At 47.0% G+C, this 23,839-nt stretch overlaps 1 protein-coding gene across 1 annotated transcript in view; it reads right to left on the bottom strand.

Moving 5' to 3' along the window:
• The window catches only part of LOC144770018 (putative cation-transporting ATPase 13A4), a 380,863-nt gene that overhangs the window by 199,514 nt on the left and 157,510 nt on the right, over positions 1–23,839 (bottom strand). Inside the window, exon 14 of the mRNA XM_078654211.1 lies at positions 5,678–5,834. Within this exon, the coding sequence (XP_078510337.1) occupies positions 5,678–5,834 (157 nt within the window). The remainder of the gene's footprint in view (positions 1–5,677; positions 5,835–23,839) is intronic.

Here is a 23,839-nt window from a genome sequence, read left to right as displayed (position 1 = left end):
ATTTTCTTGACATCGATATTTCCATGTCACAATATTTTAAACCTGATATTCTTATCTGTCGATATTTGCAACTCGATGTTGTCTAAACCCTGATTTTTAGCCTAAATACTTTTATCAGTTCATGACATATTAGCACAAACTGCTAAAAACTGAAACATACACCTTTATAGGGTACTTCGTCTGAGTTCCAATCACAGCAGAGGGCAGACATTGCATTAAAAATACTCTTTAATAAAATGTGCTTCTTTAAAATTCGATATAGAGGCTACCCTTCACTGTAATAATCGTCAACAGGAAAATCTCAAGCATGAGACACTGATGTTTAACCTTTGTGTTCCTCAATAAAGTTACAGCAGTTTTAAGAAAACTTTCACATATTCAACACATTTACTTAGGTGGTGAACTTGCCATGGAATGGTTTGTTGGCATGGAATAATAATCTGTCTCCACAGATGGAAGGTGCAACAGAATCAGGCAGTTGACATGACATGTAAATGTGTACAAAGCAAACACAAGGAGATGGAGCGCTGACACTTTTCAGACACACACCCCCAGTCAAAGATCTGGGTTGAATCCATCACCGTTCTTTAGCTCACTCTGCCACCCCAGTTCAGACCCAGCCATAGGCAAATCAGTCTGACCCTGTGCCTCATGGGAACAGTCCAGCCCGACCTGCCAAGCCATGTCTCCCTGGATCGGACACAAGCATCCTGGGACCGGTTTCAGGGTAACACCTCGCATCAGCTCAGCCAGGTTTAATCCAGTGTCAAAGTGAGCAAGTGACCCACGTCTGGGCATACCCTGCCAACTTAGGGTGAACAAAGCAAACACAAGGAGATGATGGACAGAGTGATGAAACTTTTCAGACACTCACCCACCCTCAGTCACAGATCTGGGTTGAATCCATCAACGTTTTATTTATTTTATTTATTTATTTATTTAATTTGTATAGCGCGTTATAACCACCGGGGTCTCTAAGCGCTGGGGTCTCTAACGTTCTTCAGATCACTCTGCCACCCCAGTTCAGACCCAGCCATACGCAAATAAGTCTTGACCCTGTGCCTCATGGGAACAGTCCAGACAAAACTGCCAAGCCAGGTCTTCCCTGGACCAGAAGCAAGCATTCTGGGACCAGTTTTGGAGTAACATCACTCATCAGCCAGGCTAGCTTGAGTCCAGTGGCAAAGTGAGCAAGTGACCCACATCTGGGCATACCCTGCCATCTTAGGGCAAACAAAGCAAAAACAAGGAGATGGTGGTCAGAACCCTGAAACTTTTCAGACACTCACCCCCAGTCACACATCTGGATGGAATCCATCATCGTTCTTTAACTCACTTTTCCACCCCAGTTCAGACCCAAGTTCAATAATGCCACATTGATGGAAAACATAGGGACATGTGGTTATCACATGAACTGTTGGTGGCGCTTTCCACAAACAGATAGGGTCACAGAGCCACATAAAAATGGACATAAGAATCTGGAGTGTTTTGTGTAAGGAAGGAACAGTAATGAGGTGTATAGTCAGGATACGTTTCATCATTTTGATAAGTCAACAAGTAGAGGAGGTGAGAACAGGTACATTCCAAGTGTAGAACAGCATGCTAAGACAAAACAACTGTGACTTAAATCTTTCATAATTACAAAATAATCTTTTGAGTCATTCCACATTCATTCAATCAATCAATCAATCAATCAATCAATCAGAGTACTTTTAAAGCGCGCTACTTACCTGTGAGGGTCTCAAGGCGCTGAGAGGAGGGGGTGCCGCTACTGCTCGAAGAGCCAGGTCTTGAGGAGTCTTCTGAAGGCGAGTAGGTCTTGGGTCTGTCGTAGGTGGGTAAGGAGGGTGTTCCAGGTCTGGGCATCGAGGTAGGAGAAGGATCTGCCTCCAGAGGTTGTTCGTTGAATGCGGGGGACAGCAACAAGGCCAGGCTGGCAGAGCGGAGCTAGCGGGTGTAGAAGCTGAGTCTGCTGTTCAGGTAGGCTCGTCCGGCGTTGTGGAGTGCTTTGTTTGCGTGAGTGAGGAGCTTGAAGGTGATCCTCTTATCGACGGGGAGCCAGTGTAGGTCTCTCAGGTGGGGGGTGATGTGGTTGTGGTGGGGGACGTTGACGATCATCTTAGGTGTTTGGCTGAGATTCCTGCATAGAGTGCGTTGCCATAGTTCAGTCTGCTGCTGATAAGGGCCTGTGTCACCGTTCGTCTTTTTTTTGGTCGGAATCCAGTTGTAGATCCTGCGGAGCATGCGGAGGGTGTTGTAGCAGGAGAAGGAGACGGCGTTGACCTGTTTAGACATGGAGAGGGAAGAGTCGAGGACGTATCCTAGGTTGCGTGCATGGTTGGTGGGTGTCGGTGCTGTTACCAGTGTGGTCGGCCACCAGTAGTCATCCCAGGCTGAGGCGGTGGGTCCGAGGATGAGTACCTCCCTCTTGTCCGAGTTCAGCTTCAGACAGCTGTTCCTCATCCAGTCGGCGATGGCCTTCATTCCCTGGTGGAGGTTGGTTTTGGTGGTGTGCGGGTCCTTGGTGAGGGAGAGGATGAGCTAGGTGTCGTCGCCGCAGGAGATGATCTTGTGGTCGTGTTGTGCGAGGGGGGCCATGTAGATGTTGAACAGCGTCGGGCTGAGGGATGAGCTCTGGGGGATGCCACAGATGATGTTGGTGGCCTTGGATCGGAAGGGCGGGAGGCGGACGCTCTGGGTTCTGCCGGAGAGTGAGGACGTGGTCCAGTCAAGGGCCTTCTCTTGGATTCCAGCTTCTAGGAGGCATGTCTTTAGAGTGCGATGGCAGACTGCATCAAAGACGGCTGACAGGTCCAGGAGGATGAGGGCTGATGTTTCACCATTGTAGAGTTGGCGCCTGATGTCGTCTGTGGCAGCGATGAGGGCTGTCTCGGTGCTGTGTTTTGTTCTGAACCCGGACTGGGTCAGGTCCAAGATGTTGTTGTCTTCCCGGTGGCGGGCCAGTTGCATGTTGATGATTTTCTCAAAGACCTTCGTCGGGAATAGGAGCAGGGAGATGGGCTGAAAGTTATTTAGGTCCTTGGGGTCCGCCCTGGGCTTCTTGAGGAGGGCGTTGATTTCGGCGTGTTTCCAGCTTTTCAATGAATGTCGCTGTTTCGAAGGAGATGTTGATGAGCTTCCGTAGTTGGGGTGCGATGGCAGCGTCTGCTTTGTTGTGGTGTGAGCACGGGTCTGACGGAGATCCTGAGTGGAAGGAGTTCATGACCTTGCGTGTCTCGTTGTCGTCGACGTTGGACCAGGAGGTTATGCAGTTGGCGTTGGTGGTGTTCACAGGGGAGGTAGGGTCATAGTGTTGAAGCTGTCATGGATGTCAGCAATCTTGCGGTTGAAGAAGATGGCTAGTGAAATGCACAGTTCTTGTGAGGGCGGTATGTCGTTGGCGTTGGCGCTGGGGTTGGAGAGTTCCTTTACGATGCTGAAGAGCTCTTTGCTGTCGTATGCGTTGTTATCCAGGCGGTCTTTGAAGGATGATCTCTTGACTATTCTGATGAGGTGGTGATGTCTGCGAGTGGCGTCCTTGTGGGCTGCGTGGTTGTCCGGAGTGCGTTCGTGGAGCCAAATCTTCTCTAGTTTCCGGCAAGCGCGTTTGGAGGTCAGCAACTCGTCGGTGAACCAGGTGGCTCTCTTGCTGGCGTGGTTGTTGGAGGGTTTCTTGAGTAGGGCGAGGGTGTTGGCGCAGTCGTCGATCCACTGTCTGAGGTTGCGGGCTGCGGCGTCTGGGTTGGTGGGGTCGGTGGATGGGTTCTGGGCGAGGGTGGTGATCAGCTGGTCTTCAGTGACTTTGCTCCAGCAGCGGCGAGGCAGCTGTTGGGTGCGGTGGTGTGGGGTTGGTTTGTTGAAGGTGAAATGGATGCAGCGGTGGTCGGTCCAGTGGAGTTCGGTGGTATGGTCGAAGGCGACGTGGGTGCCTGTGGAGAAGATGGGGTCCAGTGTATGGCTAGCAGCGTGGGTGGGTGTGGTGATGAGTTGTCTGAGGCCGAGGTTGGCGAGGTTGTCGATCAGGGTGGCGGAGTTGGCGTTGTTGTTGTTCTCAAGGTGGAAATTCAGGTCCCCGAGGAGGATGTAGTCCGTGGAGGTGAGTGCGTGGGTGCTGGCTAGGTCGGCGATGGAGTCGCTGAATTGCGGGGTCCGGGTGGTCTGTAGATGAGTGTTCCTCTGAGGGTGGTGTTGGGGTCGGTGTGGATCCAGAAGTGCAGGTGTTCGGCGATGTTGAGGGTGTTGTCTGCGTGGGTGGCGACCTTGAGGGTTGACTTATGGACGATGGCTATTCCTCCTCCGATTCCGTTGGTGTGATCCCTGAAGGTGATCTTGTAGCTGTCCCGGATGGCTATGGCGATGTCGGGCGCTGAGTAGTCGTTCCACAAGGTCTCGGTCAGGAAGGCTACGTCTGGGGCAGAGGTGTCCAGCAGATCCCAGAGCTTGACGCCGTGTTTGCATGCGAAGCATGTGTTGCGGAGTATGCAGCGGAGGTGGTTGGGTCCAGTCTTTGGAGGTTTGGTGGTTCTGACGCAGGTGAAGCTGCAGGTGTGGCAGGAGAAAGGTCCTTGAGTCCGTTTCGGGGCGGCTTGGATGCAGGTGTGGTTTCGGACAGCGTTGAGTGCGTAGAGGGTGCTGGAGTCGTAGCGGAGTCTGGAATGGTGGCGTTCACGGGGTCCAGGGGTTCTAGCACTGGGCGCGGTCCAGGCACGGACGGGCGCAGATGGGCTTGCCAGCGGCCGCTGCGCGGCCTACATAAGAGGTGGAAAGGGAGGGAGGAGCAGCTGGGAGGCGGGAGCGGGGTTGCCAATGGGGATCAGGGGGGCAGGCCTGCAGGGACGCAGCGGCGGGAAGGAAGGAGTGGGAGACGGTGGCAGGCACCAGGGATACGGCGGCAAGCAGCAGGAGGAAACGAGGGAGCTGGCGGCTGTGTGGTGGCGTGGGGAGCGACCTGCCTGCGAGAAGGGTCAAAGGTCGCTCCTACGCCACTGCACTGCCCCCTAAAGAGGTGGAAAGGGAGGGAGGAGCAGCTGGGAGGTGGGAGCGGGGTGGCCAATGGAGATCAGGGGGGCGGGGCTGCAGGGACACAGCAGCGGGAAGAAAGGAGCGGGAGACAGCGGCAGGCAGCAGGGAGATGGCGGCAGGCAGCAGGAGGAAACGAGGCAGCTGGCGGGTGTGTGGTGGCGTGGGGAGCAACCTGCCTGCGAGGGGATGTGGGAGGGAGGAGCAGCTGGGAGGCCGGAGGGGGCGGCAAATGGGATTGCAGGGAGGCGGGCCGAAGGGATGCAGCAGCGGAAAAAACAGGCAGGGCCGCGGGAGAACTGGGCACAGGAAGAAAAAACAAGTCAGGGCAAGAAAGCAAGTTAGGCACGGGGGAAAAATACAAGATTAGGCAAAAACAATGCAGGCAGAGCCGTGCAGCAGCGTGGGGAGCGACCTGCCTGCGAGCAGGGTCAGGGTAATTTGGTTTAGCACTCTTAACGAGGCTATTTGTTTATTGTTAGGCAAACTAACATCTGTTGGCCAGAATATTGACTAGCAACAGAAATATTAAGCAAATCAAAGCATGAACATTTGAGAAAGATAGATGTTGAACAATCATCTCGACATAGGATATGGAAAAATGTTCATTATCTTAGAGATGCCGGGGGTTTTCCCATAAACCAGAACACCCGTGTACCTGTTTCTGGTCTGCAATAGCTGATGATAGTTTCTGGAGCCCCTTTCATAAAGGCCATAAACTTCTCAGTTCCAATCACACGACTGATGACAGACATCCTCTTCAGGCTTGAAGAAAATGGAAACTGACGCACAACAACAATTCCTTCAACTGAAACCTATCAAAAGAAAACATCAATTCAATATTTAATTTCAAATCAAAAGCACAGTTACACTCGTTGATTCAGAAAACAGAAGATGCTCACTTATCTGAAACAAGTCAGACATATTCAGGAAAAATTGATGGAGCAATGTTGGTGTTTGTGCCACATTTGCGTGTTGAATTTTGTGTCAAGATGCATTGTGAATACAAACCTGTCCAATGTGTTTTTCCCAAGTTTTCCGCCCAAAGACTGCATGTGGCTACATTAGTACTTCTTACCGGGCCTGGGCAGATCTCAGAGTTTCACTCCGTGAAGTTCTGCGGAGTTACCGGAAAACTCCGCCAAAGTCCACCGACATTCACAAGCAGGCGGAGCATTGCTTGCCCCGGAAGCTGATCCTGCTTGTTATTTGTGCCTGCAGGTGTCACTCTGGGGCCACTCTCGGGCACGCCCACTCTGCTCGTTTCTCCCGCTGCTGAAGCAACTTCTCTCTGTCACTACAGAGCCGTCTAGCGCCTGCGAAGCGCCAAGCGGAACGGATCACTCAGAGGGACTGTGGGCGGGGGCCGGGCCTCTGCTTCGGTGCTGCTGTTGCAAGTCCGGGTAGGACACTTGCCTTTTAACTTGACATGAACATGAGATAAAACTGCTGCTTGTCTCACCTGAGACTTGCTTGCCCAATAAGAACTTACCTGCAGCCTCACGATGACAAACACGGTTTGTTCTCCACGAGCCTCCCGCCAACTTGTGCGTGATCCTTTTTGCCTCCTGTAAACACTAAGCTGACGTCATCAAGGGTGTTTGCATGTTTCCCTTACTGAAGGGGTCTGACTCCTGTTTCCTCCTGTGCGTTGCTTCCCCTTCTACCCCCTGCATGCTGCTCACCTGCATCACTTCCTGCGCCCTGCCTTCATGAGCCAACTGATGCCGGCAGCTCGCCCGTGCCGCCTTGTGCATGCTGTGCGTTTTGGGGGGCCTCCGTCTGATGCTTCCTGCATGCCACGTCCCTGGGCTGCCTCCCCCGTGCCACCTTTGTGAGGTGACCTTGGGATGACATTTCTCTGAGCTCTCTCCTTCAGCTGCCTCCTGCTAGCCTGGGGGGGGGGGTGTATGACATTACAACGCATGCTTTTACCACGCATGCTGTTACAATGCAGTTTTTACAACGCATGCTGTTACAACGCATAGCGCTTTGGGGTGCTGGATAGTGAATAGTTTAATTTACTATTCCAACTCCAGTCCCCGTGGATAGTAGGGAAGGTGTTGGATAGTAAATTAAACTATTCCCTATCCTAGAGCGCCCCCCAGCGCAATGCATTGTATTGGTTTTTGTTGTAAAACCTGCGTTGTAAAAGCACTGCGTTGTAAAAGTTTCGTTGTAAAGGATGTTTCCCAGCCTGGGGTGCCGCCAGCCAGCTGAAGTCTCCATAATTGACAAAAGTCACACACGGGACTTGTCCTTTCTCTATCTCTGTGGTGGGACAGCTTCCCCGGCGCTCACTTTAATAGCAGGCAAAGATCCTCCCATACAAGGGGCCATTTAGAAATGGCATTAACCTACTTTCATGTTCTGGGGCTCTTTTGATTCAGACCGGGATGAGGATTTTTTAGAGAATAAGGTAAGATGGCCGCCCATCACTACTTTCATAGACTGTACGTTACTAAAGCCCAATGTCTGTTGACAGTTATTGGTCATTTTACAATCCACATTAGCTTGCAGTTTTAGTACTTCCAGGTCGACTCATCAAATACAAGAATTACATGGCTGAGCATATTCTAGGGGTTACCTGGAAGTGGGTAGGGCTTGTGTTTTGTAAGAGAGGCTGTATGATTGACACTAGAGCCCCATCCGCTAATCCACTACGTTGTACTGAATGCTCCTGACGTGCTCCTTGGCTTTTAAGACCTCGCGCGCCTCTTAGGTCAATAAAGTGCGAGTTGTCATTGAGTCAGGTGAGCGTGAACCATAAACCCTGCTCTGCCGGGGATAGGCAGAGTTTCTGCTGAACTCCGTGCTCCAAGTGGAGGGCGAAATGGCAAAATGCGAGCTCCGCTGGCAGAGTGGAGTTTACCGCGCACCCCTACTTCTTACTAACTACAAAATGCAATTCACAATATACAGGTGCAAAGTTTGACCTCCACTACTCCTACATTTTTTATTATGAGATCACTACACAAGTATGTTTACTTCTGCAAAGCAAATGTGGTAGTGACTAAGGAGAGTCGTGGAAATATGCGATAATCGATTTCTAAATGTGAAGGGCTTAGAAAGGGATAAGGAGCATGTTAGAAATTGGATACTAGTTGACTGTTGTGTTGAGCCCTGGACATGTAGCAAAAACAATCCTAGTCAGGGTAAGGAACAAGCAAACCACAAATTAACCTGTGCTCAACCCCCTGGTAGAGTGGTAAAGTCGTAACTTTGAGGCAACAGCGAAACAGTGAAAACACCACACAAAAAGGATCCCACACCAAGTTAGAAAAAAATGTAGCTTCATGTAATCACTGAAAAAGGTCCAACATGACAAAAATCAAATCAGTAAAAATGGAGGATTCAATTTCTAAAGAATAAACTGCAACATACCACCTAAAAGCATAAAGCACAAACCATGGCTATCTGGACATGCTGGACTGGGTCAAAGTCAAAAGTTCAGGACGTTCACGATAAATCGCTGGTCGGATACAGTCCCAGATTAGCCCAGCTGAGGTTCATCTCCTCAAATTTTGTGCCAAGAGTCCTGATTGCATTGAAGAGGGTTGAAGGAAGCAAGGAGAACGTCGTGGGCAGTGTTCGATGTGGTGTAAGAAGCATGTCGGGCCTCGCAGACAGGTGGGCTGGAGCCTCCCATTGACGTCCTCTACGGGTGATCGATGCTTATTATCAGAAGAGACAGACTGATGGTGACTTGCACTGATTCTCAGTGTGAGTGTTGCAGTTCCAGTGTGAATGGGACTGTTTGCAACTGCAGAGTCCAAAAGCTTGATTATAAGAGCTCAAGAGAAGCACCAAGGGTCTAGAACCTGAGGGGCACCACTTAGAGTTCAGGGAGTCACTGAAGAAGGGTTCAGGAGCGGTTGGGGACCCTTTTTTTATCCCTGAAGCTTAGATCAAGAGGCCAGAAGACTGGCCCTTTGAGTCACTCTGGGGTACTGGGTTCAAGATTGGTTGCAGATCCAGTTCTTCCTCCTGAGGCAAGAGGGCAGAGGGCAGCAGGTCAGCATAGCAGGGCAGTAGCTCCTTCAGAGAAGGAGTCCAGCAGAGTGGCAGTCCTTTCAGCAGCACAGCAGTCCTTCTTCCTGGCAGAGAATCCACAGGTTCAGGAGTGTTTTGAAGTGGTGGTGCCTGAGGTCCTGTTTTATAGACTGATGCCCTGGTGATGGAAGGTGGGAGAAATTTCTAGATAATGGCTTTGAAGTACAAAGAATTTCCTGCCTCTCATGCCCTTTCTTAAAGGTTACTGAAACGTCCATGCAGATTTGTTAGGCCCTTTGTGTGAAGGAAGGGCACAGGCTATCCAGGTGTAATTGGGGCTGTTCTCAGCTCCACCCTGCCCATCCTGCCAGCTGATGGCCCACTCAAGCACACCTAATCCAACTTTTGTGTATCTGTCTGGGACGAATTCACAAAGTGTAACTGTCAGTTACACCCAGTCAAGGGACCCAGGTTAGGCTTTAGGCACTAAATGACAGAAAAATGCCAGCTTTCTAAAAGTGACATTTATAAAACTGTAATAACAACGCAAACTTCATCGCTGAATAAGTCTTTAACACCAATTTCAAAGACACCAAACATGAACTGGTTATCTCTTTCCTTTTGGAAATTACTCATAGAAAATATAATAAGGCAACTCCGATGTTATCCTATGGTAGAGCTAGGCCATGCAGTTATGAAAAATCATTTTAAATGTTTTTCAGTACCGGGCCATGTAAAACTTAAAAGTACATATCCTACTATCTAATACACTGCACCCTGCCTCTGGGGATGTCCAGGGCCTACCTTAGGGGATCACCTATATGTATTAAAAAGGAAGGTTTGGGCCTGGCAAAAGGTTTATTTTACACGGTCGAAGTGCCATTTTAAAACCGCACACAGGCTCTGCAATGGCAGGCCTGAGACATGTTTAAAGAGCTGGTTGAGTGGGTGGCACAATCAATGCTGCAGACCCACTAGTAGAATTTACGCCACAGGCCCTGGTATTTCTGTTCGAGTGCAGCATCCCTCCACTAATATACATACAGTAAGACCCCTGGTTCATTGAATTCATGACCCCAGGGGACTTTACCATATTTTTTCAAAGCACTCTGAACTGGAGCTGTATGTTCTGCATCTGGGGTGCAGGGTCCCTTTGTGGTTGGCTTTATGGCTGCACTTATTGCTAAAAACTGCTAAACACCAACTCAGATATGTTTAAAAACTGTTTTTAAATAATATTTTCTTGACAATATTTTGTGAAAATACCTATTATTAAACTTTGTAATATGTGAATTAATGAAATAAACATTCCATCTAAATTATTCGTAATAATCCTGCAAAAAGAATTCATGTGTGTTATCAGCTTGCAATAGCCCCATGCATGCCTAGCTCCTCAAATTGAAAATAATTTAAAATGTTTTGATCCTCATGCCTTGGCTCTCCCTAGGGGTCTTTATAATTAAAAAACAATTGTGATTCCATTGTGAGTGCGGCAGGATTGCAGCTAAAAAACATTTAAAAGAAATAGGACCTCGGGCATGTCCCAATAGGAACCCGCTCATAAGGGCTAGGGCGGTAGAGTATCACTAACTTGCCCCCTTATACTAATTTTGTAAAGCATTTCCAGGAAAGTGGACTAGGACTAAGGGTCATATCTACAAATAAAATAACGGAGCGCGGCGTTAGCCTTCTTGGCTTAACCCTGCGCTCCGCCACTTCTGAAACGCAGTGCTGCACCGAATTTACAGGAATACGGTGCAGCCCTGCATTTCTCCCTGCACTGGTGCTAAATTTCTCAGCCTAGCGCCAACGCAGGCACCCTTGCACCATAGTGCCTGGCTGCCTTAGTTGACGGGACGGAAAAATAAAGCATTTCTCTTTGTTTTGCCCGGGTAGGACCAGGTTTTCCCTGATCTTAATGTTGGCACTGCCCCATATTGACACCCCCCTTATAAATAGGGGGCAGCATCAAAATCAATGGGTGTTGCGGTGGAACGCCCACCGCAACACCCATTGCTCGCCCCTTTCACGCTAAGATTAGCAAGAAATGGTGCTTTATTTCCTAAGCAGCCATAAGCCAATGGCTTAATGTTGCCTTATAAATAAGGTGAGGCCCATATCGCTACAGGACCATCACTAAAAGTGATGTTCCTTTGGCGATAGGGGCTTGTAAATATGCCCCTCAGTCCCGGAGTCCTGTAATGTCTGCTGCATCATTTGCTTTCATATTGCGGCCAGCCAATAAGCGCACCTGCCCCGTGGGACCCTCACTCCTATAAGGCGGTGGTGGCTGAAGAGGAAAAAAAACCCTCGGCCAATAAGATCGATCTAATTTTAGAAGTTGTGTTTTCAACTGTCCAGATATACAAATACATTTGTACCTTAATATACATATATATGGGGCAGATTTACAAGCCTCGTGTGCCACTTTTGCGCCGCCGAGCATCACTTCTGTGAAGCAGCGGCGGTGTAAAGCTATCGCCATGCTGCGGGTGATTTACAACCTGACGCATCTCGGGAGATGAGTCACGTTGTAAAGCCTTGCGCCACATGAAACCTGCATCAGGTTTCATGTGGGCGTACCAGCGCAGGGTGAGCGTTCCGGCGCAGGAACGCCTCGGAAAATTGCCTGAGTGAAATCCACAAGATTTCACTCAGTCACTTTTCCGACCCACTGCGCCAAAACCTTGCGCATGTTGTGGATAGGCCAGGTTGGAACAGTGCTGGAGTTGTGTCGTGCCCAAAACACAACTCCAGCACTGTGCCAACCTTACGCCGGCAGATGCGACACGCATCTCTTTATCCATGCGCCATGATGCACCGCATTGTAAATGCTGCGCCTCTGTGGTGGCGCAAGGGTAAACTTGCGTCACGCATCTTTCCTGGTGCATCCCTGCTGATTTGCAGGGATGCGCCAGGAAACATAAATCTGCCCCTTATATATATATATATATATTCACTGAAAAAACCATAGGTTATAGACCATATATAGTTAGGAATTAGCATTTACAAAACCTTGAAAATTCACTGAAAAAAACATAGGTTATAGACCATATATAGTTAGGAATTAGCATTTAAAAAACCTTATTTTACTCACACAAAACCATTGAAATTCCATATATAGTTAGTTGCACTAACTATATATCGCGCACCTGCAATCCACTGCTGATGATGTCACATATTACATCATTCATGACATGGTCAGTGACATCACTGATGACATCACTGATGACATCTCAAATGACATCACTGATGACATCACTGATGACATCTCATTTGACATCAATGACCACATCACTGATGATATCATTCATGTGACAATACAATGCATCTCCTCACATTTTAATATAACCTCTGTTTCACCCAGTGTTAAATACAGAATATAATTTTTGAAACCATTGACACACCAATACTAGTTACTACATACGCACTCACTGATTCCTACGTCTACACACACCTTCACTCATTCACCCATACTATCATTCATACATACAATCACTCATCTTTACAACACTATCATATGCACTCATACACCTATACAGACACTCACAGTCTGCCACTCATCCATGGAGTTACTCACACACCTAGTCAGTCCTGTAAAGAATCAATGACACTTCCATTTTCTTGTCTATACAGTTAAACATAGAGCACCTTACATTTTCAAACATATACTAACACATACTTACCTTGTTATACAATCATTGATACAAGTACACATTGATCTGCACAGAGTCACACACCTCCCAGCCAGCCACACACACACTCAGTCTCCCATACAAATACTTGGACAATCAATCAGTAACCCATATAGTTAATCATATAGCTACTGATCAAAACATGCAGCAGTTTACAGAACAACAGACATAATGATGCACAAATTAAGACACTTTAGTCACTAACCCATGCACTCAGTGAGACACATTTAATCACTCACTCATGCATTCAGTCATGCACCTACTAAATCCTTTGTCCAGACACTTATACTTCCACTCATTCTTCAATATGTAAGACACATTTTAACTTTACAGAAACATACAGTCACTGGATGTTGTCATCAGTGATGTCATCAGTGATGTCATTTGAGATGTCATCAGTGATGTCATCAGTGATGTCACTGACCATGTCATGAATGATGTAATATGTGACATCATCAGCAGTGGATTGCAGGTGCGCGATATATAGTTAGTGCAACTAACTATATATGGAATTTCAATGGTTTTGTGTGAGTAAAATAAGGTTTTTTAAATGCTAATTCCTAACTATATATGGTCTATAACCTATGGTTTTTTCAGTGAATTTTCAAGGTTTTGTAAATGCTAATTCCTAACTATATATGGTCTATAACCTATGGTTTTTTCAGTGAATTTCAATGGTTTTTTAATAGCAAATATCATAAGCTGTCGAATGTCAAGTACGTGGTAAGTGAAAACATTTTCGTGTTTATGCACACTGATCTGCTTTGAATGGTGCCCCCCCCCCTCATTTCTATTAGGAGTACTCTCTCTTTGCAGATAGTGAAAGGTAGTTAACGCAGGTCTTTGCCCCCATTGTAATCCGTCGTGCCTGCTTCTCTCTCCATTTGATTCATTGTTATCCAAGTATTTACTGTTTTAGAATTAGTTCTCTTTGGTTCATTCTCTATTTACAAACAAACACAGAGTCGCAATACTCTGTTTAGTCTTTGCAGATAACGAAAAATCGTGTAAAAAAAAAGAAAAAGAATCGAGCAAAATCAGTAGGCCACTAATGGGATCTCTTTTTGACCTCGCAAAAATAGAAACATTAGGAACAACCCCTCATGACAAATACAAAACTAGTGAGATGAACTGAACTCCACACAATGATGGCTGCAAAACAGCTCGGCTCCGCCACCCACCCCGCCCAAAATAACGATAAAGAACGGCTGCCATGATTGGTTGCGGAATGACCACGACGGAGCTACGAAATGGTGCTGCTCTCATGCTAACCCCAGCTTCAGTCTGAAACATCCAGAAACACTGTAGACTACCAATTCGATCAGTTCCGGTAGCGCCCCAATGTAACCCGGTAGAGAAGAACTAGCCCTCCCCTCTTTGACTGATGGTTCTTGTTGCCTGTCCCTTCTGTTGTCATTTAACAGAACTATTTAGCCTGCTGAAAGGGGTTGTGTTCCGACCGCTGGTTGGTGGAGACATTTTGACTATATTCTGTACCTGCGTTGTCGCGTAATGCGTCATATGACGCGCCGCGTTAGCGCATCCGGAAGTCATCCGGGGCGCGCAGCGCGTAACGTAAGCATAACAAGTCATGTGACTTGTTAATAAAACTTTTCATTGGTTCATTTTACTTTTCTTATTGTAATGATGAAAGGCTTGATCATATGACCTAAAAATTACGCTTTTCATTACTTCCGAACATTATTTTTTCTTAAATATATGTTATAATGTTCCAGGCTAATGTACTTTCCCGGAAATTTTACAACTGTCCTGCAAGTAAAATATATTCTTTTTTCGAGAAAAAGAGCGTTTCTTCGTCCCATGACGGAGCCGTTGAGCAAAAGAGGGTCGACCTGCTGTCTTAGTCGCCGATACGCCTGAATATGAGATTCTTATCGATCACTTTATGTTGCAGGAATAGAAAACACAACAGCCCTTGACCATTTATCTTTACTGCGTTCCTTCGTATTATACCTTTTACCCTTCATGTAATTGGTCTGCTTTATTTCACTTGCCTTTTAATGATTCTAAAACAGTGACTATTATTAAAAACTTTACCAATGTATATACTACTACCATGTTTTCTTTTAAAAACCTTTATTGTGAAAATTTCATTATACAAATACGAGCCTATAACCACGTGGGCCGGCCACGGAGCAAACTGTAATCGTATATGATGAATAGACATTTACACTGTAGAGGAACGTAACGGGCGGGCCATTAGGTTGCAAGAACTAAGGTGTCTAACAGTTACGGAATCGGTGGACGTACATTTTATAATTAAAATACGACAGGGCCAGTTACAATAAAATTATCTAGATATACATTTGCGGGCAAGTACCATGGGTGACGTTAATTCGAACTTTCAACAGTACAGTAATCAATAACACATCAGAACTTAATATCAATAGGGATGTCGAAATATTCAATCAATTCTCGTCCCCGCCCGCCATGTGCTTCAAAACTGCATACGTATCTCGTGATTTCAAGGTTCTGCAACCAGTACACAACAAGGAGTTACGAGTCCCATTTATTCTGGCGCCATTTTGGGCGAGGACGGGCAGGTCCAGGATATAGTCAAAATGTCTCTACCAACCATCGACTATGATGATGTTCATATGCTGTATTTATTAGAGTAACACTCAGATGTCCACATGAAATAAATTTGCCACAATCTAAACATGTCATTTTAATCTTTCCAAAGTTCTTCTAAATATTTGGGACCGTTTCCCTTGCCTCTGAAGCTCTCAGTGCCACTTCTTTGATGAATGTACTAGCAGGTCAGGGGTTCTCCTCCAAATCTCTCTTTTATGCAGCACTATAATTAATTGTTGCCACCTCTCCATATGACGATGCATGGTATAGTTACCACAACTATATTTTTTTTCGGTTCCTCTAGAGAGTTCATCGTGGCAGATGAAGCGTGTAACGTACCGGGCATTTACCTTTTTTTGCATGTACAGGAAAGGAAAAAAAAATCGAGCGTCCGAGTTCTAAGGTGTCCCAGGGCCATTTTAGTGGACCAGGCCCAAATCCAAAGAACAGGCCGCCATTTTGAGAGTCCTGTTGCAGCCGCCTGTCGCTGTAGCATCAAGAGCAGCCGAAACTCAGCTGAATGGCAACTGAAACGGTAAAGGGGCGCCCCACTACAGCAGACGAGCCAGGCCCAAATCCAAAGAACTGCTATCTCACAGGCTAATGGGGCGACCCACGCCGAGTTTCAGCATTGTAGGATGACCACACAAGTACAGCAACTTGCTAGACATCACCTCGGTGCCATCCGGATCTCGGCGCCCCACTGCAGATGAAGTGCCTCTCAACTATGAAACCACCACGGTGACATCCGGATCTTGGCGCGTTGTGCTGCCTTCGGCCTATTCGCACATCGGTCCGCTACTGACGCCATCTCACAGGCTAATGGGGTGACCCACGCCGAGTTTCAGCATTGTAGGATGACCACAGCAACTTGCTAGACATCACCTCAGTGCCATCCGAATCTTGGCATCTCAACGCCTAGTGGTATCTTCCATACAAAAAATATTGTTACGCTGCCTTTGGCCCCATTCGCACACCAGTCCGCAACTTAGACATCACCTCGGTGCCATCCGGATCTTGGCATCTCAGCGCCTTGTGGTGTCAGTCAGAAAATATTGTTGTGCTGCCTTCGGCCTATTCGCAAATCCAAAGAACTGCTATCTCACAGGCTAATGGGGCGACCCACGCCGAGTTTCAGCATTGTAGGATGACCACACAAGTACAGCAACTTGCTAGACATCACCTCGGTGCCATCCGGATCTCGGCGCCCCACTGCAGATGAAGTGCCTCTCAACTATGAAACCACCACGGTGACATCCGGATCTTGGCGCGTTGTGCTGCCTTCGGCCTATTCGCACATCGGTCCGCTACTGACGCCATCTCACAGGCTAATGGGGTGACCCACGCCGAGTTTCAGCATTGTAGGATGACCACACCAACTTGCTAGACATCACCTCAGTGCCATCCGAATCTTGGCATCTCAACGCCTAGTGGTATCTTCCATACAAAAAATATTGTTACGCTGCCTTTGGCCCCATTCGCACACCAGTCCGCAACTTAGACATCACCTCGGTGCCATCCGGATCTTGGCATCTCAGCGCCTTGTGGTGTCAGTCAGAAAATATTGTTGTGCTGCCTTCGGCCTATTCGCACATCGGTCCGCTACTGACGCCATCTCACAGGCCAACGGGGCGCCCCACGCCGACTTTCAGCATTGTAGGATGGCCACACCAGTACCACAACTTGCAAGACACCACCTCGGTGCCATCCGGATCTTGGCATCTCAGCGCCTTGTGGTCTCTTCTACACCGGAAATATAGTAGAAAATATTGTTGCGCTGCCTTTAGCCCCATTCACACATCAGTCCGCTACTGACACCATCTCACAGGCCAACGGGGCGCCCCACGCCGACTTTCAACATTGTACGATGGCCACAGAAGTGCGACAACTTACTAGACACCACCTCGGTGCCATCCGGATCTTGGCGCGTTGTGCTGCCTTCGGCCTATTCGCACATCGGTCCGCTACTGACGCAAACTCACAGGCCAACGGGGCGCCCCACGCCGACTTTCAGCATTGTAGGATGGCCACACCAGTGCGGCAACTTCCTACACACCACCTCGGTGCCATCCGGATCTTCGCGCGTAGTGAAGCTGCAGCAGCTGCAAATAAGCTTCAGACAGTGTTACAACCGCTGCTCAGAACTCTCAACTATGACACCACCTCGATGCCATCCGGATCTTGGCGCGTTGTGTTGCCTTCGGCCTATTCGCACATCGGTCCGCTACTGACACCGCCTCACGTGCCAACGTATTTTCTCCACATTTTATACCCTATGCCGCATAACAGGTCATGTGACTTCTTTATAAAACTTTTCATTGGTTCATTTTACTTTTGGTTTCCTAATGATGGAAGGCTTGATCATATGACCTAAAAACAACACTTTTCATTGGATGAAAACTTTTTTTTCCCCCCAAACGATGAAAGCCCCACCTTGTTTCTGGATGTTTCAGACTGAAGCTGGCGTCACCATGAGAGCACCACCATCTCGTAGCTCCGTCGTGGTCATTCCGCGAGCAATCATGGCAGCCGCTCCCCACCAGAAGCCTGCAGGAGTCGGGGCCCCCAAAACTTTTGATGAATTCTCAAGGCGGAGGGGACGCTTTCGAGAATGGGGTCCAAGACCTAGCAGACAAGCGTCCGATTTCCAAGGTGTCCCAGGGCCATTTCAGTGGACCAGGCCCAAAAAGGAAACAGCCTGCCGCCATTTTGAGAGTCCTGTGGCAGCCGCCTATCGCTGCACCGCAAGAGTGGGCGCAACTCAGCTGAATGGCGGATTTTGACACAGTGGACCAAAAGCGGACGGAATGGCAACTGAAACGGTAAAGGGGCGCCCCACTACAACAGATGACACTCCACCTGGAGAGGCCCGTTCACGCCGCCTCCCCCGGGGCGCCCCACGCCGTTATTCGGAGCAGCATTGTAGGATACCAAAACCAGTGCGGCAACTTACTGGACATCACCTTGGTGCCATCGTTCTGCTGCCTTGGAACTATTCGCACAACAGTTTGCTACTGATGACCCACCCCCCGCGACGCCCCACGCCGTTATTTGCTGGGTGGCAACTTACTAGACATCACTTTTGTGTCATCTAGATTTCGGCGCGTTCTGCTGCCTTGGAACTATTCGCACAACAGTTTGCTACTGATCACCCACCCCCCGCGACGCCCCACGCCGGAAATCTGGACGTTGTGCTGCGTTGGGACTATTCGCACAGCCGACCGCTACTTCGTTGTTTTTCTCTAAAAATGTTTATATGTTATTACTATTTTTGTTTTCTTGTATATATTTATAAATTATTAAAGTTTTATAATCTTACTACTTTGTCGGAGTGCTATATATTTTTAATGTGACACATAATTGTAAAAACTTTGATGTACAAAGAGTCATCCCTGGAATCTTCCGCTTCACGCTCGGTCCCCTCCCCAATCACAATACAGGATGGTTTTCAGATAATAGCAACGCTTCTGCTGTGACGGATCTCATCGAGTGTGGGCCTTGATCTACTATAACTCCTTTGAAGACGGGTGATTCTTTACAGCTGTGGCCATAAACTACATCTGCAGGGCTAGCTGATAGCCTAGGACCGGCCTGGACAATCGGACACAGAGGAAAAGGAGTGTCAGAGGGTGCGGTAGTGAATAGGGCGAAAGGGAGGTGTCGGGCGGGCACAGGGTGTGATTCTCAGGGAAGAACAGCGCAGATGGGGGGAGGTTTATTACCCATGCATAAAACAGAGAGCGGGGGTGACCACTGCCTGGGGGAGATGCTTGCGAGGGTGGGGAGCCATGGTAAGGATCGACAGCGTTCACAGAGTGGATCTGGTCAAGGCATCTAAAATGGCTGCCGTGCACGACAAAAGTGTGGCATTTGAAAAAAGACAAGATGGCGCACACAATGTTTTTCAACAATTCCTGATTTCCTTCGAATCGAACGTTAACAGACGTTGGGGCATATTACCAAAGTTAAGCGATATTTATCCCTAACGATGCATTGCAAAGATTTTTTTACCGTCAGAAATTATCGCAGATAAACCTTGCTATTATCAAGGTTTATCGCAAATACGATAAAAAACGAGCGCAATGCATTAATGTCGCTGAAAACTCCGCGATATTCATGCATTACCGAGCTAATGCTCTTAGCCATGTTATCCACCTCCCATTGGATAACATGGCTAAGAACTGCTCAGGGCAGCTGTTACTTTTTGGAGATATTCGCGCTTATCTCGAATATTTCCAAAAGTTGATAATAGGAGATAGCGATGTTAGCGACTGTTTCCAGTCGCTAACATCTTGGCATGCCCACTTTGCATGTCATTAGTGATAAATATCACTCACATGCAAAGTGGGACCCAAGATGGTCGCTATCTCCTACTAGCCGTCGCTAACTGGTGTTAGCAACAGCTAGGTAATACACATATAATTTTATCTCCGCGAAGCGGAGCGCTGTTACAGATATATATCTTGTTTTTGAACGTTAATTTCTCAAAATGCACTGAAGCACATATATTGAGACATAGCAAAGGCACATCGGGCTACCAGTCCCTAATATTTTACCAAGTTTCGTGCAAATCCATTCAGCCGTTCGATTATTATTATTATTATTTTTTTTTGCCCCGCGGGGCCCTTTTAAAACCTCCACATCAAACCTAGGGGGTCAGCGAGGATCTACTATGCCCCCTTATGGTCATCAGCCGTTCGATTATTATTATTAATTTTTTTTTTGCCCCGCGGGGCCCTTTTAAAACCTCCACATCAAACCTAGGGGGTCAGCGAGGATCTACTATGCCCCCTTATGGTCATTTGCCCCTTCGCTTTGGCCTCCTCTTGTCTCTCGATCCTACCGAGAGACAAGATGGCGGCCGCTACGTACTGTTTGGAATGTTTACAGACACCGGAGAGCCAATCAGCTTCGCTTCGCAAAGCTCCGTAACGCGAAAAGTACGCGAAGCGGTGCGCTGTTACAGATATATATCTTTTTTTGAACGTTAATTTCTCAAAATCCACTGAAGCACATATATTGAGACCTAGCAAAGGCACATCGGGCTACCAGTCCCTACAATTTTGCCAAGTTTCGTGCAAATCCATTCAGCCGTTCGATTATTATTATTATTATTTTTTTTTGCCCCGCGGGGCCCTTTTAAAACCTCCACATCAAACCTAGGGGGTCAGCGAGGATCTACTATGCCCCCTTATAGTTATTTCCCCCTTTGTTTTGACCTCCTCTTGTCTCTCGATCCTACCGAGAGACAAGATGGCGGCCGCTACGGACTGTTTGGAATGTTGACAGACGCCGGAGAACCAATCAGCTTCGCTTCACAAAGCTCCGTTGCGCGAAAAGTACGCGTCCTGGGCCGCTGCCCAGTCCGCTGTTACAGATATATATCTTTTTTTAAACGTTAATTTCTCAAAATCCACTGGAGCACATATATTGAGACCTACAAAAGGCACATCGGGCTACCAGTCCCTACAATTTTGCCAAGTTTCGTGCAAATCCATTCAGCCGTTCGGGCTAAAAGTGAGGCCAACCGCCCTATGGAAAACTCAATGTTAAAAACACGTTTTGGGACCCCCCTTTTTTCTCGACCCCCCCTGGACGAAACCCCCCCAATTTTCAGGGGCTGCTCAGAAACAAAATGTGCCATTTTCCTGAAAATTTCAGCCAATTCCGTCCACAAACGCCAAAGTTATTAGACATAGAATTTTCAAAAAACCCATAGAGAAAAAATCCTAACTATATATACCTACTGGCGACCGCCAGTAGGTAATAAGGGGGTAATATATATATATATATATATTACCTACTGGCGGTCGCCAGTAGGTAGTTATAGTTAGGATTGTTTTCCATAGGGAAATCGCAACATTCTATTGGGAATAACTTTGGCACCGGTTGAGGAATCTGCCTGAATTTTTCAGCAACTTTGCCTCGCGTCTCTCCGCTCCTTCCCTAAAAGTTTGGGGGGATTCGTCAAGCGGGGGCGGGGATAAAAGGGGGGTCCCAAATCGTCTTTTCCCCATGTTAATTTCCATAGGGCGGTCGGTCGCACTTTTAGCTCGAACGGCTGAATGGATTTTCACCAAACTTGGCAAAATTGTAGGGACTCGTAGCCCGATGTGCCTTTGCTGTGTCTCAAGATATGTGCTCCAGAGAATTTTGAGTAATTTAGGTTCAAAAACATTTATATATCTATAGCCGCACCCTGCCGCTCCGGGCGCGCCACGCGACTTGCGCACGGAAAGCTGATTGGCTCTCGGGTGTCTGTAAACCTTCGAAACAGTCCGCAGCGGCCACCATCTTGTGTCTCGGTAGGATCGAGACACAAGAGGTGGCTAAAAACAAAGGGGGAAATAACCAAAAGGGGGCAGGGTAGACCCCCCTGACCCACTAGGTTTGATGTGGGGGCCATAAAAGTGTCCCTCGGGTAAAAAAAATTAAATTAATTATTTTTAAATTTTTGCGGGGGGAGCGCCCGGTACGCGCACCTGGAAGCGTACCGGGGAGCGTACTTTGGTCAAAAATAGTGAAAAAAGTAAGAAAAAGATAATCATTTGGAGTGATCAGAGGTAGGGTAGCTCTGAAAAGAGCTTTTGGGTCCTGTGGCTGATTTAGGTACCTACAAGTAGGTTCCAATGCACAGTCTTATATTCAGGAGGAATATTCTATTCCCCTCATCTGAGAAGTGCACACCATCTCCTCTGTAGATATCCTGCATGTTGTAACGCAAGTTGTTGTTGTATATTGAACCCATTCCATAGTCTCTCATGTAAGCAGAAACAGATTTATTCACATGTTTCCGTGCTTTCTCAAATTGTGGACAAAATTGGTTGGACCAGTTCCCTTTCTGTCTTTGGCATATATTGGAGTATACCATGGCAGTTTGTGGAAAAAGTGTCATCAATTGTGCAAAGGTGTCTTTTAAAAGCATCTCCAGACCTACCCCAGTCAAAGTGCCTAGGTCATTTCCACCACAGTGCAAAATTATGAGGTTAGGGTGTGGCAGATGGTAAAAGGTTTTCACCAATGGTATCAATCCTTTTTGGACAATTCATTTTATGTGCACATTTGGTAAATCAAGGTTGTGAAAATTTCTGTTAGCTGCATACCTTTGAGCCCAGTGAATGTAGCTATGTCCAATAATCCAGACAGAGTACATGGTGAGAGGAGGTTCTGGTGCAGTCAGATGACGTGAAGGATTAAAATGGCAGTTCGAACAATAGGAGTTTGCACAAAAAAACTGTGGAGTTTCAGTGCTCTTGAATCACAAGCAATGATTGGTAGATTGAGATAGTTGAAAACTGAAAGTTAGGGTGCATGGTTGTGTTCTGTGTAAGAAGTAATTTGAATGGTTAAAAAAAAGTCATTTTAAGAAACATTGCAACAGATAAGCTGGTGTATTCGCAGGTCAAACATCCTTGCAGAGGTGATTTGCAACATTGTAGAATAAACTTTTAACCCTGGCAGCTCAGTGAGGAGGGAGTTGCTATGGTAACAGGTAGAAAGGGCTGAGGGGGGGAAGGGTGTTGGTTTGAAAATACAGAGGGAAGAGTTTTGATTGGTTACCATGAGCAATATGTGGGTAGAATTAGAGGTTTTCTGTGCCATTAATGGTTGCAGTGCCTGGAGAACATACCTTTTGCTCTGCTAAAGAAATATTGGTGTGTGAATCTGACACTGTTCTGAATCTCCTAAAGCATTTGTAAAGTGAGTTATGATTCATTTAGATAGAGAGTTCAGATTAAGAAGCACATAGGACCTGTGTTGTGTTCCTAAATGGTAATTGAAATACGATTTTAGTGCAAATCAATGGGTTTTAGTAGTGAAAATGAATGCTTGTATATAGGATCTGTGCAGTGTTTCTAAAATGTTATTTGAAAAACGATTTTAGTGCAAATCAATGGGTTTTAGTAGTGAAAATGAATGCTTGTATATAGGATCTGTGCAGTGTTTCTAAAATGTTAATTGAAAAACGATTTTAGTGCAAAACAATGGGTTTTAGTAGTGAAAATTAATGCTTGTAAATAGGATCTGTGCTCTGTTCATAAAATATTAAATAAAAAACGATTTTAGGGTAAAGTAATGGCTTTCAGTAGTGAAAATGAATGCTTGTACATAGGACCTGTGTTCTGTACATGCGTCACTTTTTAAATATGGCGCAAAAAGGTACATGTTTTATGCCGCCGATGCGTCACAAAAAGTGACGCATTAGCAGTGCAAAACTGACGCAGGGCCTCATAAATGAGGGTCATCTTTTTTTGCACACTACTCCAGTTTAGTCCTGTCCATTGCACTCTTGGACACAAGCTTCACCTTTTGTGCTCCCCTGGACAGGCTTCATCTCATCTGTACTCCTGCTTAGGTGTCAGAATCCTATCACATGGGGAAAGCCCTATGTGAAAGCGTTTGCCTCAGTCTTATCCCTGCTGTCATGCAGGTGCAAGATTTTGACGTAACAGTGTCCTAAAAGTGACGCAGTTAAATCTCATAGATTTCACTGTGTCATTATTACGAGGCTTTTTGTGGAGAAATGACCCCTCTGT

The sequence above is a fragment of the Lissotriton helveticus genome, chromosome 7 (genome assembly GCF_964261635.1).
Source record: "Lissotriton helveticus chromosome 7, aLisHel1.1, whole genome shotgun sequence".
Taxonomy (NCBI): domain Eukaryota; kingdom Metazoa; phylum Chordata; class Amphibia; order Caudata; family Salamandridae; genus Lissotriton; species Lissotriton helveticus.
This window is presented reverse-complemented; position numbering and strand designations above follow the sequence as displayed.